The sequence below is a fragment of the Typopeltis vanoorti genome, chromosome 13, assembly GCF_054136105.1.
Source record: "Typopeltis vanoorti isolate ZY-2024b chromosome 13, IOZ_Tvanoo_1.0, whole genome shotgun sequence".
Taxonomy (NCBI): Eukaryota; Metazoa; Arthropoda; class Arachnida; order Uropygi; family Thelyphonidae; genus Typopeltis; species Typopeltis vanoorti.
In genome coordinates, this window is record NC_143561.1 from 111767062 (window position 1) to 111784005 (window position 16944).

The 16944-nt window shown below is 36.0% G+C and overlaps 1 protein-coding gene across 1 annotated transcript in view; it reads left to right on the forward strand.

Moving 5' to 3' along the window:
* The window catches only part of LOC150100473 (uncharacterized), a 230207-nt gene that overhangs the window by 162736 nt on the left and 50527 nt on the right, over positions 1-16944 (forward strand). Inside the window, exon 6 of the mRNA XM_090402661.1 lies at positions 16363-16573. Coding sequence (XP_090258787.1) covers positions 16363-16573 — 211 coding nt within the window. The remainder of the gene's footprint in view (positions 1-16362; positions 16574-16944) is intronic.

The window sequence follows — 16944 nt, forward strand, 5'->3', positions numbered from 1 at the left end:
ATTTACTGACATTGTTGCAGCATAAATCAAATTTTTTACTTAAAATTTACTCTGAGCAGGAGCACAAACCTATCTGTCTATTTCACAACTAGCGTTGATTCTGAGGGTCTAATAATAATGATAATAATAATTAATTGTCACAACTAATAAGAGTTGGAAGACAGCATATAAGATCTGCTATAACACTCGCATTGATACTGAATTGTATATTTTAAATTTGCATTAATTTTAATCTCTGTAGTGGAAATGATATGGTTAATATTAAACGTAGTACTGTTTAATAAGTTACGATAGCATTTCACGTTTAAAATATTGACGGAAGTAATTCTATAACAGTAGTAGTAAAGATAGATGAGCAGGCATTCAGGCGATGTAATCCCACCGACTTCGAAGCCACAGTAAACTTTTATGAAGACAGTTATTGTGGTTTCCATGTTTTATGTAGTGAGGATGTTATCTTTTACGCTATTAGGTGTGCTGTTACAACTTCACACAGTTCTAGTTTTAGTGTTCCGTTAACAGCACGTGTCTCTGCACTTGCGACAGGCGTCAATGAAATAATATCTCAGTAAATAGTACGTGATGTCTCAGATTTATCCTGAGGATTTTTGCACATCGAAATGGGTTTCGGTGATTATATGATATATGCTATGCCTGAATAGCATGGTTGAAACAATTATTCTGTGTAATGTTTCTAATTTTGAGACTCTTTGTAGACTGATGCCATATCTGAATACTGATTCACGAATTTCATTTCCCCCCCCGTTAATATCTGTTGAGAAGAATTTATTTTTCAGCAATGATGTGGAGTTAGGTATGCGGGTGTTCTAAATGATTAGTCCATTTAAGATATCAGTCTACATAAAGACCAAGATATTTAGCGTGAGTTACGGGTATAATTTCAAGACTGTAACAACCTTTGTTATTGCAGTGGTACATGCGACTGTGCAGTGCGAGCAATAGAAGCTGCATGATTCGTTGGTTCTTTAGGGTTAGCATTTCCGTTTTAGTTTTATTATTACTAGCATTGGCGCACCCCCCCCCAAAAAAAAAAGGAAAAGGAAAAAAGACAAGAAAATTTTACAAAAATATTTTCCTAATTAAAATTCTTTTTTTTTTTATGTTGTATCGTGTTTTCTATTTCTATATTACTTATGAATTAGCAGTCACATAAGGTGGAAATACCCTCTGGCTCCCGGGAATCACGGCCGTTGTGAACGCAAGGCGAAGAAGTAGTGCTCGGGCGATACTTGGTTTGCCCGAGCCAGTCCAGAGATCACGGGAATCATGTATTGGCGATCACTGCAGATGCTCAGTCATAAGTCGTACAGTATGTAATGCGTAGTGTGTATTCTCAAATCGTCTACTCAACTCGGCCCACCAAGATTAAATCATGAGTGCTCGTCCCCCCCCCACCCCAAGATTAAATCCTGAGTGTGCAATGATTACTAGGATGACAGGATTCGAAACCACATTAGTAAATGACCCGAATTTTTATAGTCCCGTTTTAAGATGCTAGTAACATTATTTAAAATAAAAAACTCGCAAAAATTGCAACAATTTTTGTACGCTTGTCAGTTGCGCCGAAAGCGGTGTTTATGACTGCGGTGTTTTTCAAAATACAAATATAATTCGTTCTCTGAATTAAGTCGCCATCACTTATTGGCAGCAATGTTATTTCAAATAGCGTATTGCGTTATAGATGTTATTTAATGATTTTTCATATATTTACGTTGTTAATAGAGCAGTTTATCAATGAATAGTAAATACCAATTACATTTCAACATTTTTAAAAAATATATGGAGTCTGTTTGTCGAGATGAGAATGAAGTCAGCAACAGAACGTGTATTTTCAATAATCAACAACTTCTGGACTGTTAAAGAAATCACAACTGAATCTTGAAAATTTAAAAGTTATAATTACAAAACATCTTAAATATAAAATAGTAATTTATTACTATCTTCTATAATTATTTTGTGATATAAAAATATTATGATATAATAATAAGCTAACGCCTTTTATTTCCTTATAGGGAGTAGGCGAGGCCTTTAAACCTCATATAGCTTTTGGAGACTGGGTGGTAGTTCAATCTCCACCGGTAGCCAATCAGAGATGGGTGGCTCATGTCTATCACTAATTATAGGCGGCGCAAATGAAGAGAGGGGCAAACAAGTGCTGCCATCTCTTGGTGCCTAACCCTAAAAGGATATGTTACGGTCTAAAATAATGCGGATTCTACGATCCGCATTATCTTGAGTTTTTGGGACGAAAAACCCGAGTTTCCGGGATGGAAAACCTGCTTGCCCGTGCCAGAAATTGACTAACTTGGGAACCGGTCGAAGAAAGTCTCAGAAAAAAGCTCCTCTAGTCGGCGACTAGACTTGAACTATAAGTCTATCTTCGGGCGGCTTAGCTCAGAGTCGCCACTTCCACTGAGCTACACAGGCTATTATGATATAATATACGAGTGAGAAAATATATATTGTCTTACTGGTTAATCTGTAAATTTTAATCACAAATTATATTTTATATTGTTTATTATATAATATAATAAATATAATAAACATTATAAAAATATTATTTGTGATTAAAATATGCAGATTGATGCAATAAGACAATATATAAATTTCCGCATTTTTTTTATCAGAAAATTTTTATATCTCCGGATTGGTGCGAGTAAAAAATGGTCGCCCTAATTATAACTGAACTGTCACAGAAGTGGTCATTAGTTTGTTTAGGTGCTGAGTTTTGGAAATAGCCGTATTAATGTATGTATGTATTGTTAGTAGAGTAGGATAGTATGATCTCGGTATTGATATAATGTCTGTGCGTGGCCAGTTTGTAAATGTTTGTTTCTGTTCAAGTTGAACAGAGTACCGTGATAATATTTCGCCTTCAGTGACTCTGCTGTAGCTTAATGCTCTGGCTATGATTTATGTCTATTATTGTTACTCGGGTTTTTATGTGACAGATAATTTGGACGACACTAATTCATGATCAACTGTGAGAAACTCTGGTTAAGTCGACAAGTATAAGAATAGCTAGTTTTGTTTTTATCGAGGGCTTTGTTTGTGTGTAATGTCTTCTATTCAGGAAACTGTCCTGCTTTTGAAAGATGATGATCATGATGTCCATCTTACATATATTACTTTTTCAGGAAGTTTAAAGATAATGATAACGTCATTTCTTCTGCCGAATTTGTGCATAGGTTTAATTACCACGGTTTTTAGTTATATGAGGATGACATTGAGATCGAATATCATGTTTACAAATTTTAGAATTACATGAGTTCCTGTATTTTAAAATGCACGGCTTGCTATGGAGTTTGGGGTAATAAATTTTATGTTCTGCATTTGGCAAAGTATGTTTTCCAGTTTTGATTACAGTTTGTGTTTGTTCTAATTTTGGCAGCGATATTTTTTACTATGTTTGTAGAGCTGGGTTTAAGAGGGGGGGGGGGGGGTTTGCCGTGTGCAGGAAAGAGGAGGCGACATGGTGAAACTAAATTGCGATTACATAGTGGTTCATCGATGTATCATGTGCATGAATTTGTTAGTGAATCCTTAAGTATTCCCTAAGAGAGAGAGAGAGAGAGAGAGAGAGAGAGAGAGAGAGAGAGAGAGTGTGTGTGTGCGTGCGCGTACACACTCAGGATTTAATCTTGCGGGAGAGGAATTTGAGTAGAAGATTTGAGATTACACAATGCGCATCGCATACGACCTATGACTGAGCATCTGCAATGATCGCTAATTCATAAGTAGTATAGAAATAGAAGACACGACATAACATAAATAAAAAAATGAATTTTAATTAAGAAAAGATTTTTGGAAAATTTTTTAGTGTTTTTTTTTTTCCTCTTTCTTTTGGAGCGTGCAAGGGGATCTGTCCCCCCCCCCGCTTCTGGGTGCGCCACTACACACACAGTAGGCCTGTGTAGCCGAGTGGATGTGGCGTTTGCACCCCACGAAAGAAGACTTGGTTTCAAATCTAGCGGCGACTAGAAAAAAAATTTCTAAGCCTTTTTTCGACCGGTTCCCGAATTAGTCGATCTCTGGCATGGGCAATCGGGTTTTTTCTCCCTGAAACTCGGGTTTTCCGTCCCGTGAACTCAAGAAAATCAACCATAGAACCTATTTCAGACATCAGATATATTGTGTTAGGGAAGGACCACGAAATGTCGGTACTTGTTGAGCCGTCTCTTCTTCACTGCTGCTGCTAATACCATGTTGATATTACGCAATATCGACATGATAATTATATAAAATAAATGCTTTTACTAATTACTGTTATTAATTACATTGATAATAACTGTACTATAATAAGCATTTTATTTTTCTAAATTTACCATGTATAAGTATGTATACATCTTTTCGTTTATTTTTTAACCTAAAGGCAACTTAGGCTTGATTCCTCTGGCTTTTCCTCGAGGTCCACTGAATCAACTTTTGCTGAGAAAACCTGTAAAATTCTGTTGCGTTCTTAAAGGGATTCGAATCTGGATCTTTCCAACCTGAGAGAGAGAGACACAGTAGCATGAACTATTTTGTATAAACTGTTGACCACCCTATAACTTTTCAAAATAAGTTATAAGGTGGTTCCTTCGTAAGGCATCTCTGGTATCTGTGAGAAACGACTGCCTGGAATGTGAAGCTGAGTAAAAACTGTTACGTGTACAGGATTTTGAACGACGTGTTCCAAAAGTATTAGCAGGAAGTGAGCACGCAAGTTTCTAACAAGCAAGCAAGCTTCCACTACACTAGAAGTGCTTTATTTAGTCTTTACGATTATGTTCCTCTACTTTATGCCCATGTACTCGACCTTTACAGCGTCCTTAAAGCCGAGTAGTTATATTTGGCTACTGCAGGATGAACTATTACAATCCGGAGTTTCTTTTTCGGGGACGGAAACCAGAATATTGAGATAACTTTCAGTTGCCTTTAGATTCCATGATCGCTAGTAATAATTTTCTGTTCTTAAATTTCTTAATCAATCAAAAAAGCGAATATAAAATTTTCCTTTCATGAAGGAATTACATAAGATTTGTTTTCTAAACTGAAAATTGTGTAAAACGTCTTCTAAGAATATCCTGTAAAATATTCTGTAAAGTTATTCTGAACAAACTATAATATTATCAAATAAAGAATTATATGATTTTTTCTTTATGGAATTGGTTCGACACTGTATTCAACAGTACAACCGTTGAACCGGAGCTCTTTGGTTCGAAACCTGAGTTCGAATCCTGTCCATGACACACAAAACAAAAAAAAAAAAAAAAAAAAAAAAACTTTATCGGGGCTTTTGAATTTTTGAATTCAAGCAAAGGTGAGATTCTGCTCTCATATGCAGGTGAGGATTTTTTCGTCCCTCAAAGCTTTCAAAACAGTTTACTGAAAGCAGAATATCAAAGAATTTGAACTCAGTATTTTCTTTGCCTCTCTTATAAAGTTAAATTTTCTTGATCACTCAACCTTTCATCGTCATCCTAACTATTCTTAACAAAGACATGTTCCTTATTTACCGATCCATTACTAATCATCTCTTGGCGAAGTTCTTCTTACGTAAGTAGTATCCCTTCATGTTATGCCATCTTCCTAAAGTAAATACATTACTTTTCCGTTAAATTCAATGGAATTTGCGCCTTTCGAAAAAAACGACTTGTATGTTAACTTTATTATCTGAGAAGCCCTAAAGTGGAAAAGTCGATCCCACAAAGCAGATTTCCATATTGATTAGTAATTTTTCTAAGACTAGTTTAAGTTAAAGTAATGGAGATAGATTACGACATAAACAGTTTTGATTTTTGGTTTGACCTCATTTTCACCAGCCTTAATTAAGTTTTTAAACGAATTCGCAAGTTGGATGATATATTTTAAACGAAATGACACGTGTCTCAAGCTAAATTTGGAAATCTACACCACTCTTAAGTAGGTTAAAGATGCTCTCTCAGAGCACCTTCAGTTGTTTATTTTAATTAATTAAAGTTATTTATTTATATTTGTGAAGGAGGGTCGGTCAGGTGTATAATTCTGAAAGCGAGTAATGCTTGTGGTCCCATAGTGGGGAATAAAACTCCCTGAAACTGTTAAGACTTCTATTATAATAAAATAGTGTTTATATAGTGCGGAGAACAACTTTTGTATTGACATTTGCTCGACAAACATGCTTATTCAAACGATAATAATTGTGAATCCCACCAAGATACATTAATTTCATTTAGACTGGCAAAGATTTGATCTGTACAAATTATCCAATCTCTCTCTCTCTCTCTCTCTCTCTCTCTCTCTCTCTCTCTGAATACTATCATTAACTCACTTGGTTTCGACGCTCTTTGGTTGGAAAGGCATCTGTTCTAATATTTTTTATAAGAACATTTATGAGGGAGTATATAACATTTGAAAGTGAATTAACTCGTTTCATGCGAAGGTGGTATGGTTTCTCCTCTATCAACCAGACAAACTGCTCAAAAATAAGTATTTACGGATAAGAACTACCTTTTCCTAAATTATGGTTACGAAAGCCAAGGATAGCTAGCAGGTCTTGGGCCACAAGCGTCATTTAAGTATCACGAATTATTATCATTGCACTATTATAATGAGTAAACGTAACTTCTGCACGGCCCCTGAGTTTGCCGCCCCCTCTCAATACACGCCAAAAATACTGCAAAAAGTCAAAACGATCTATAGGAAAATAAATTAAAACAATATGTTTATTTTGGAAGTAAAACTTTAATTCCAACATTCTAAAATGTTATTTTTCTTGCTTTTCTGTTAGCAAAATCGTCGATGATATTGGCAAAGTCTATTTCATAATGTAGGTAATCTTAATCATTTTTAATTTAGAAAAACTCCTCTCACAACTAGCAACACTTACAGCAATTGTCAGGAAAATTCACAGTAGTATTACAATATTTGGAGAGTTCTCGAGACTGTATTTTAGAATAAACTGCAAAAGTTCAAAAACCTGCAAAGTGCCGCCCGGATCAGACCGCCCCTTCCGCCCTCCCCTAGATACGCCTGCGTGGAATTTTTTTTTTTTTTTTTATCTACGGCTAAAAAAGTTCGAAGCTGACGTTTTCAGGAAAACTAACAAAACAATGTTTCCAAATCAAATAACTCAGTGAGAGAAAAAGATGTCCATCAACAGCAGGTGGTACATTGACTAATCACGGATGTGCTCCTAAGAAATTGATACACGTACTACGGACTGCCCCTCCCCTCTGTTCCCTATATGTCGATCAGTGCATATTTACATACTTCTCTCTCCCTTTTACCCTCCTGGGCACCTTTGAGATCACGTTCTTTGGTCCAAAAACGACGTGAGTTTGATTCCATTAGCAGTGCGAAGGGATTATTTATAAATGCGAGTTGGTCGCCTTCTATACAAAGTCTACAGGGTTTCCTCCTGAGCTTTTGGGTTATTCACTCCGGATAATATGCACACTTGCTAGAAAATAACACACGCAGTTTACGTAGTACAGGTGCTTCGTAGCCTTACCTGCTTTTGACAAAATCGATGAGGCAATAAACGAAGTCTGTGTGTATGCCGCATCCTGTCAAGTATAAGTTTTTAGATCGGTATGGGGATTAAAAAAAGACCAAAGTTCCACTTCACGTCTCCCGGAAATGTTTTAATACTTTATTTGTACCCGTATAAAATATCGAAGCAAACGTATTTAAATTCTTTATACAGCCAATGCAAAAAACTCTTCATCTAAGACATCATAGGCCATCATATTTCTATGATGAACAATGGCCCTATTGCTACTTTCATATAATAATCATTAAATCATTGAATTCATTCAAGGATAGAAAATTCCTGGCAGTAGCCTTGCTTTATTTTCACAATCATGAGATTTCTTCCCAAATTTTCCAAGCTTGATTGTAGCCATCGCTAAGATAAAACCCTTTTGATTTTTGTTGTTGTTTTAAAATTCAAATAGAGTGAATTATTTAGCATATCTTGAATGTACTTGGGCGGTCTGATACCTGTCAAATAGACTTCAAGTAACATAAATAGCTGACAACTATGATACAGATATTCAGACTAAACTCGGAGCTGCTCAAAGTGCAATATTAACACCTACCGCTTTTTAACATATACAGTACATAACCGATCTTCACAACCTCCCCAATACACAGCCAGATATGGTATGCAGCGACACTGCACTACTAACAATGCACAAGACATTAGCATCACCGTCTCCAAAACACAATAACACTCGAATGAATTAAAGAGATATTTTCATAGCAATTCAATCATAATAATACCCAAACCGAAATGTCAGTTATTAAAAACCCAATAGTTGCATATTCCATTTCAGTTACATTACACAGTCACAGATATCATTTTATTGTCAATGTTAACACTTGCCATTGTCCTGAAACTACATCCGTAACACATGTTAAGTACCTGGGCCTTTACTTTAAATATACCTAGCACACTGAATACCTTATTGCAGCTAAATCGTTCCAATTAAAGGACATGATACCAATCAACACTAAGAAAATTATATACCACAGCATCTGTGAAACAATACTAAGATAACGGCTTAACTATGGAAGTATATCATATGGAACTATATCATAACTATGAAAGTGTCATAACCAGAAACAGTTAGCACAATACATCCATGGAACTGAAAGGCTATACAGGATAGGTTATCTAGGACAGTGCTTCCTAAACTTCTGGATATCAGGGCCCCCTTTGGAAAAATTAAAATATTTCACGGCCCCCCTCGAAAAAAATCGTAATATACACATATATTATTATAATATTTATTGTACTAGGGGGGCACCGTCCCCTGGCACCTACGGCGCCCCCCCCCTTGTTCCGGACTGGTAGGCGGGTTTTCCTTGAATTCTGATGACTCGAATTTTGAAAATTCGAAAGGGGGGTTCCGCCCTTGGCGCCTACGATGCCCAATTCTCCGAGTTCCGGACTGCTAGGCCGGTTCTCCTTGAATTCTGATGACTCGAATTTTGACGACTCGACACTCAGGGTAGTCCCCGAGTTTCAAAACGTTTCAAATAACTTGACAAAAAACGTGACATACACAAGCGTTACATAAAATGGCTTATCATTTTATATATATAGGGAAGATTTATATTCAATACAAAACATACACATCGAAAATTGCAAAAATCAAATGCAAATATTACATTTTTAGCATCTTACATACACATTTGACATGGCACATTATCTCATATTTTTATATAGACAGATATATTGTTATTGCACATTTGCAGTACAAGCACATGAAACGTAAAACGATTAGTAATAAAGAAAGAATTAAAAACATAAAAGAATTTCAATAACAATTTAATGTGAGGGATGTGTTTCAATACTGCTACACAAAAAGTCAATATCAGGTGAAATATTTGAAACTGCAATTCTTAGATTTCTGCTTTGAAATGAAACTTATATGAATAAGCATATATTTGTTACCGCTAAAGCTCGAAAGCCGTTAATGTGCACATTACCTAGTTAATCTGCAGATTAACTGATTTGCTCCATTAACGTGCGGAATCAAAAGTTTTCCGCATTTTACCTAGGTAATGTGCACATTAACGGTTTCCGTATCGTTCAAAAGTTTGTTTCTCTCATTTCCTTTCCCTACTCCTTCCCCCTCTCCCTCCACTTTTAGTTTGGTTTTTTAATAAGTAAACATAATTTTATCATATGTTTTTTTTTTCTTAATTGTAATAATATTTTAAACCGTTTGATTCCTTGTATTATATTAATTGATTGATTCTATCAACTAATTTGTTGATTGTTTGATTGTATTAACTTGATTCTTTAGATATCAAAAAATAAATAAATAACATTATCTTAATTTAAACATTAAGAGACGTTGCTGTTGTTCCAGCAAAGATCTTATTTTCACTTTAACGAGTGCGTGCCCAGTAGGTAATGTGCAGATTACCTAGGCAATGTGCAGATTACCTAGGTAATTTGAGAAATGAAACAATTTTCCGCACATTAACGGATCACCGTAGTTAATCTGCACAATACCTAGATAATCTGCAGAATAACTGATTTCTGCACTTTAGCGGTAACATATTCATTAAGTTTACTCATTTACTAATATTCATTAAGCACCCAAATACGCAGGAAGCAAAATTTGTGAACCCGCACCAATATGTGATTTTTTTCTATTAAAATATCAAAAATAACAAATAATAAATAATAAAAATTAAATACGTTTCTTTCAAGATAAAAAAATTTACTAAGTCTTAAAACATTTTAAATTTGTTTTCATTATTTCACGGTCCCTCTCAACCAAACCTTCGGCTCCCAAGGGGGCCGCGGCCCACAGTTTGGGAAGCACTGATCTAGGAGACAAGGAAAAACGCACGCACATATACAAAAAAACTACGAACAGTAAATAAACAGTAATCCTACGGTCTTCACAAAAGGTTAATCTAGCTTCGAAGACGGTGGGATTATAATGCACATTATAATCCTATTACCAAAATTAACATCCAGATGACATTACCTTAAATGATAGCATCTGTTGATATCATAATATTGTTCGTCTTAGTCCGCATCTTGAGGCATTCTTTATAACTAAACTTATCATTTAAATTTTATTAACACATATTAATTTAATTATTAAGGAGATACAAATCCCTTGTTGTTCAACTGCCAGTAAGCAAAACTCTAAGATCGAGAACTACGAATCTATGAGTTTCATATATATATATATATATATATATATATATATACCGAAAAACTATCGGCGAATCCAAGTGTAAATGACCACTTGGTAGTACGACACCAAGGCAACTCGAAGCAAAGGTGGGGCAAGATCCCTCACTATCCTTGATATTTTCTCATAATGTAAACACCTAGAGGATGCTGTAATTACATTATGAGGAGAGGTCACTACCCAGACCGATTTCAACCTTTTTTGAGGTCTCATCAGTGAGTAGGTAGACCTGGAAGATAACAAGGTCTGGCTTAAAGGGGCGAAGCAAGAATGCTTTTCATATTCGCCGTTATCTGTAGAGGACAGTGTAGGGATAAGGTGTTATTGCGCTATTAAAGCTCTGATCATGGCAGGAGGGTAACGGCAATAGCCGAGCCTCGGTTAGAACTTCATTGGCTGCAGCATTGCCATCCATTACCCTTGGAGGGTAATGGATAGCAATGCTGGTAATGGATGAAATCACCGCATCTCACGGTCGATTCCTCCAAGATAATAAAAGGTTTAAGTGTAAAGAACTTGCATACCTTTACTATACGAATGCCATAAAGGTGTGTTTGTATATTATAACATGAATTGAAAGCCAAACGGCTATTTTTCTGGCATCCTTAGTAATAATTAAGGGGATACAAATCTCTTGTTGTTCAACTGCCAGTAAGCAAAACTCTAAGATCGAGAACTACGAATCTATGAAATATCAAGGATATTTTTAAAATATCAAGGATAGTGAGGGATCTTGCTCCACCTTTGCTTCGAGTTGCCTTGGTGTTGCACTACCAAGTGGTCATTTACAATTGGATTCGCCGACAGTTTTTCGGTATATATATGAAACTCATAAATTCGTAGTTCTCATTCTTAGAGTTTTGCTTACTAGCAGTTCAACAACAAGGGATTTGTATCCCCTTAATTATTATTAAGGATGCCAGAAAAATAGCTGTTTGGCTTTCAATACATGTTAATTTGCTTAATAATATTTGTATTGTTCTCTAAAATATTTACATACAGTACAATAATCATCTTGATTATTGTAATTTTAATAATAATAATAAATTTAATAATAATTTTTGCTTATATATTATGTATTTACAACACGTTCTGCTAATATTAAGAATGAAGATTATACAGAGTTTTTAATATAATGAATGACTGTATATCAAATTGTAATTGGTAATTTAAAGTTGCAGTCGAATAAAATTACATTTTACAGCATATATATACGCCAATAGTACATTATATATACGTATTTACAGATTTTGCTTTAACGCGTTATTTATGTTTTAATACATTTGAATGTTGCAGTTGTAATAAATGGATTTCTTTTCCGTGTTGATCCCGGTTGAGGTGTAATATCTCTCATCTTGCATCCTCGAAACTTTTTATTAAGCTTATATGAGGATGACACCCGTTAGTTATTGTTTATTGGTTTGATTGCTGTGTTGGAAGTAGACTGACAGACTTGATAGATCCAATATTTAGCAGGTCCATACAATAAGAAATTCATTCACACAAGCACCACAGGTGGGCAGGCACACACACGATAATTAGGAATGCATGACGGAACTGAAAAGCCTGAACTTCATTCATAATATATGTCCATAGGACCCTTTTTTAGGCTACTACACCCTCTGTCCAAAAGGAAACCGAACTTTTCGAAAACAGGAGAAACTATGGCGCCACCTGTTGTATCTTTTTGTCGTCGAAAGCGGCAACCTTCGTTAGTGTTGTGTCAACTGTTTATGATATTTGTTTCATTAGAAGCTAGTTATAGTGCCAAGAATGACGGTGTGTTTTGACGAACGGTAGGTCGTCACGATATTCATGCCGTACGTGACGAATACGTACACGTACGGCATGAATATCGTACGCGATGAATTCTCGCTATCAATCGCTTCAAAACTTTGAGATAAAACTCACCATTGACCGTTTGGCCAGGCGGAACGAATTCTTTGTGGATAAAGATTCCTACGATTCCTTGGAATCGTAGAAACAAATCTGCATTGTCTTTACTTTTGACTTCTCCAAGCGACTTTTTTTCGGATGCCCCTCTTCTGGTGGTCTCCACTCAGCACTCTGGCGCTTTGTGTCGGGCCCATACTCAAAACATCACGTTTCGTCACCAGTAACGATCGTTTCAAGGAAGTATGAGTCCTTACGAGTTTTAATGAGGTCCTTGCAGTGTTCAATTCGATACATTTTTTGGTTGTCGGTCAACTTGTGGGGAACAAATCGCGAATTCAATTTACGATGTACAAACTCTCGGTCAAAATGTTGTGAACAGTTGATTTTGGAATCCCCAATTCACCTTCAATCAATCTCATGGATGATTTCGGGTTTTCTTTGATGTAACCAGTCTCCCAATGTAGTGCTTAATCTCCCCTCCCCCACTCTCCATCTTATGGAGAGCACGTTTTACGCCATTTCTCACACTAATATGGCTGCAATAAATCCAGTCAAACATATTTCGAGGGAAAAGGTCAACTGTGTTGTTTTCTAATATTTAAATAATTAGACAAATGGTATACAAATTCTGAACTCACCATACTACCCACTAATATAAGAAGTATAAAGAAATACCGGCTTACACTTTCAATACTGCTCATCAACATTCTGACAAATGTGATGTTCTAATCTATACCGAGGTTTTTACAAGATACAGGAAGCGTCTTCTTATAACATTAACTGTCATTTGCCTTATGTAGCCCACGAAAAAGAGGAGGCTGCACAATCGCGTTTCTAAATGAATGAAAAGCACAATGTGATCGAAATCATAACTAACAAGAAAAGAAATAGTAAACGATCTGCTAACACAATCATGTATATAAGACATAAACATACAGGCTCTTGTTAATACACATCATCAATAATCACAATTAAAATCGCTGACCACTTTCTGTTGCTAGTGGTAGAACATCTGTAGAAAGTATCTTTTTCGCAACTTGATTCCACAGCACCACCTTTCCATCCTCCACATGCTTCAAAACTCCACCAGATAAACCGCACTGTACTATCACAATAAAAAGCATCGCTGATAACGTGATTAAAAAAATCCGAATAGACTGTTTTTATAAGTTTTTGTATCTTAATATACGTGAGCCAAGAACTTATACGATAGCCGCATATTCCTGTTTATAGAAAGGCAACGAAACACCCAAGAAACAGGAGACAAGCACTAAATAATCCATGGAAAAATGAGGATATCCTTAACAGCATCGCAATATAAAAGATATTTTATGGAAGGGAGTAAAAATTTCACCCAACAACATTCACCTACAAAAGTTATACAAACACACAAACCAACTAATAACTAAAATTAGGAGCGCAAAAAATATACACCTTTCATATATATATTCGCGGAATACAGTGCTAATATGACGCAAACATGGTCTACATTAACCCGAAGATGGAAAACCTCCCCACAAGATTTTATTGCCAAAACCTTCGGTCAAGATGGGAAAGAGAAGCAACATGCAGAATCATTGAACTATGGCTTCGAAAATTCAAATGCGATAAATTAGATACTTTCCCCTTTATGCTCAACACAAAACTATTAACCTAAAGTCAACAGTGGTAGAATCAGACCTCTTAACACATTTTGAACAACTAAATCCTGTACTTCTAAAACTTGTTAACATGATATTCGACACAGGCGCTATTCCCAAACAACTAAAAACTGCGATAGTTACAATTATTTATAAACAGGGGACAATAAGTAACTTTCAGAACTACAGACCTCTAGCTAATTTCCCTGTCATCTCTAAACGTCTTGAAAAAGTAATACACACAAAACTACTTACAGAAATATAGCATCGTCTCACAGAAGCGGTAAGGGTTTCCAGAAAACAAAACCGGAAATATCTCACACATACAGAACGCAAGTAACAAAAACAAGCACACATCACAGAGGGAATACAGTTGCAGTATGGAGCAATATAAATTTGTATATATTGTCCTAAATGACAACATATAGAAATATACCAATACGCAGGTGACACAGCACTACTAACAGCACACACACACTGACATTAACACTGCTCTCTCTCTCTCTCTCTCTCTCTCTCTCCCAAAGCACAACACGACCACCTACTTACCAAATAACCACCTACTTCTACCACAATTCAATTACAATAAATACTAAAACGCAAATGCTAATCATAAAGAACCCAAGAATCATGCACTGTACACCACTAACGATATACAGTTAAACATACCATTGCATTAATCATGGAAGCTGCCCCTGTTCCGAAATCATACCCGTAACACGCGCTAAACACCTCGGTTTGTACATAGACAACCACCAGGAAATAACTGAACCCCTAATGGCAAAACACAAACTCTTCTGGGCTAATATATTGTCCTAATTATAATAATTTTATGACATGCAACAAGATATACAATACCGGCGTGCAATATTTTGAAAGATAATAAATTGCTGTTGAAAACCATCTATGCGTCCAAACCAAACTCCCAAATAATATAATTTCTATCGCTTGTAATAACTTTGTATCTACAAGAATCATTTGTCCCAAAGCTGATATTTAGTGGTATGTCAACCCAGTTGAAGCATCAATGATCAACCCAGCGGTCCCCAAACTGCAAATCACAATTTCACAAGCATCCATTCTACAATGGGATTTGAATCTACAGCTTATAGGCTGAAAATCGGAGCGATGCTCTTCACTTAGTCGACAGGTCTACGAGACTTACCTTCGCCACTGATTGAATTCTTTTAATTTTTCTTTTCGTATTAATTTGGGAATAATAGTAGTATTACTGAATCCCACCACGAACAACTGTAAACTTATTCTACAACAAGCACCATTTTTATCGAGCACTATGATAAAGATTAAATAATCCGGAACCCTCTACTCTACAGACCAAAGACTGAATTTTGCAAGCCATTTCAGGCCTCTAGTAAACAGGTTAGAATCACACAATGGGCAACAAAGTATTCTGTCAACTAAGGAATTAAATATCCATGTTATAGTGGGAATCGAAGCCACACGTTGTTGGAGTGAGGGAGGAGACGCTATCCACTAGGCCAGCCAGCCAGCCAGCCGCCAGTTACCATTCCTTCCCATTCACAGAATCGAACCTCAGCAGCCTGCTTGAGATGTTGGTGGAGTATCGAATTATAAAATTGTATAAAAAAAGCAAAGCATCTGTAAAATGCTAAGATAATCTCCACTATGAAATTCCTTGTTTTTTGGATTAATATCGCCATACGTACAGCAATACTTCTACAGTTAAAGGATCTCCATACTTGGATTTTACTAACAATTCAGAACACTAAAACAGTTCTTTGTAGAAAGTGCTTACATATTTAAAAAAAAAAGGAGGCAAGTATGTATCAGAAGTGAGCGGTGATGGTATATTTAAAATGACCAGTCTCTCTCTGTGTGTGTGGGGGGGGGGGGTGAGAGAGACCTTCGGAAGTTCAAGACGTGCGATTAATCAAATGTTACCATGGAATTGATATTCACGGTTTAATTCTATTAATCCCTCTTTAAGAAATTAAAACAATAAGCATTTAAAAATGCTATACTCCATCCCTCTGTACACAAAATTAAAATAGAACTGCAGTAAATACATTTAATCCCACTTCCAAAATGTAATTCTGCAGTGGATACTTAATGTTTTTTTCTTTCTTTTCTTCCAGGCAACAGATATAGAGATTCGTTTTCCATTACAAAGGTACGGCGAAGGAATGTATATCACCCGATTACGTCTCGCATACGTCGTAACAGCAGATGACATTTGGCAGGGAGCAATGAAGATTGAGTGTTTAACGTCAATAACTCAGATATATTCTAGTACCAGCGAAGAAATTGTGGTGGGAGAAAGAATTTCGGGTCCTGGTCCACAAAACGGTAACTCTACTTGTTTATCTATCATTTTTATACAAAGGGCAATTACAAGGGTGGTCTAAAAAGTTCTCGGCCTCGACCATAGATGGCAACACTATCGGCAAGTTCTTTTTTTTCTAAGTTGGTACTTGTCATAAGTATCCATATGAAATTGCAAGACATTCTATCAAGTAGTTTGTTTTTATACAGTTGTCTCATGCAAACGTGTTGTCCTTGAAATGGATAAAATTGAGTATCGTGCGGTTATAAAATTCTTTGTAAAAAAAGGTTTAACGCCAAAAGAAATTCATTATAAGTTCATAAATCTTTATTGGCTCTCTTCTCCTTCGTTTTCGACAATTACGAAATAGGCTGCCGAGTTTAAACGTACCAGC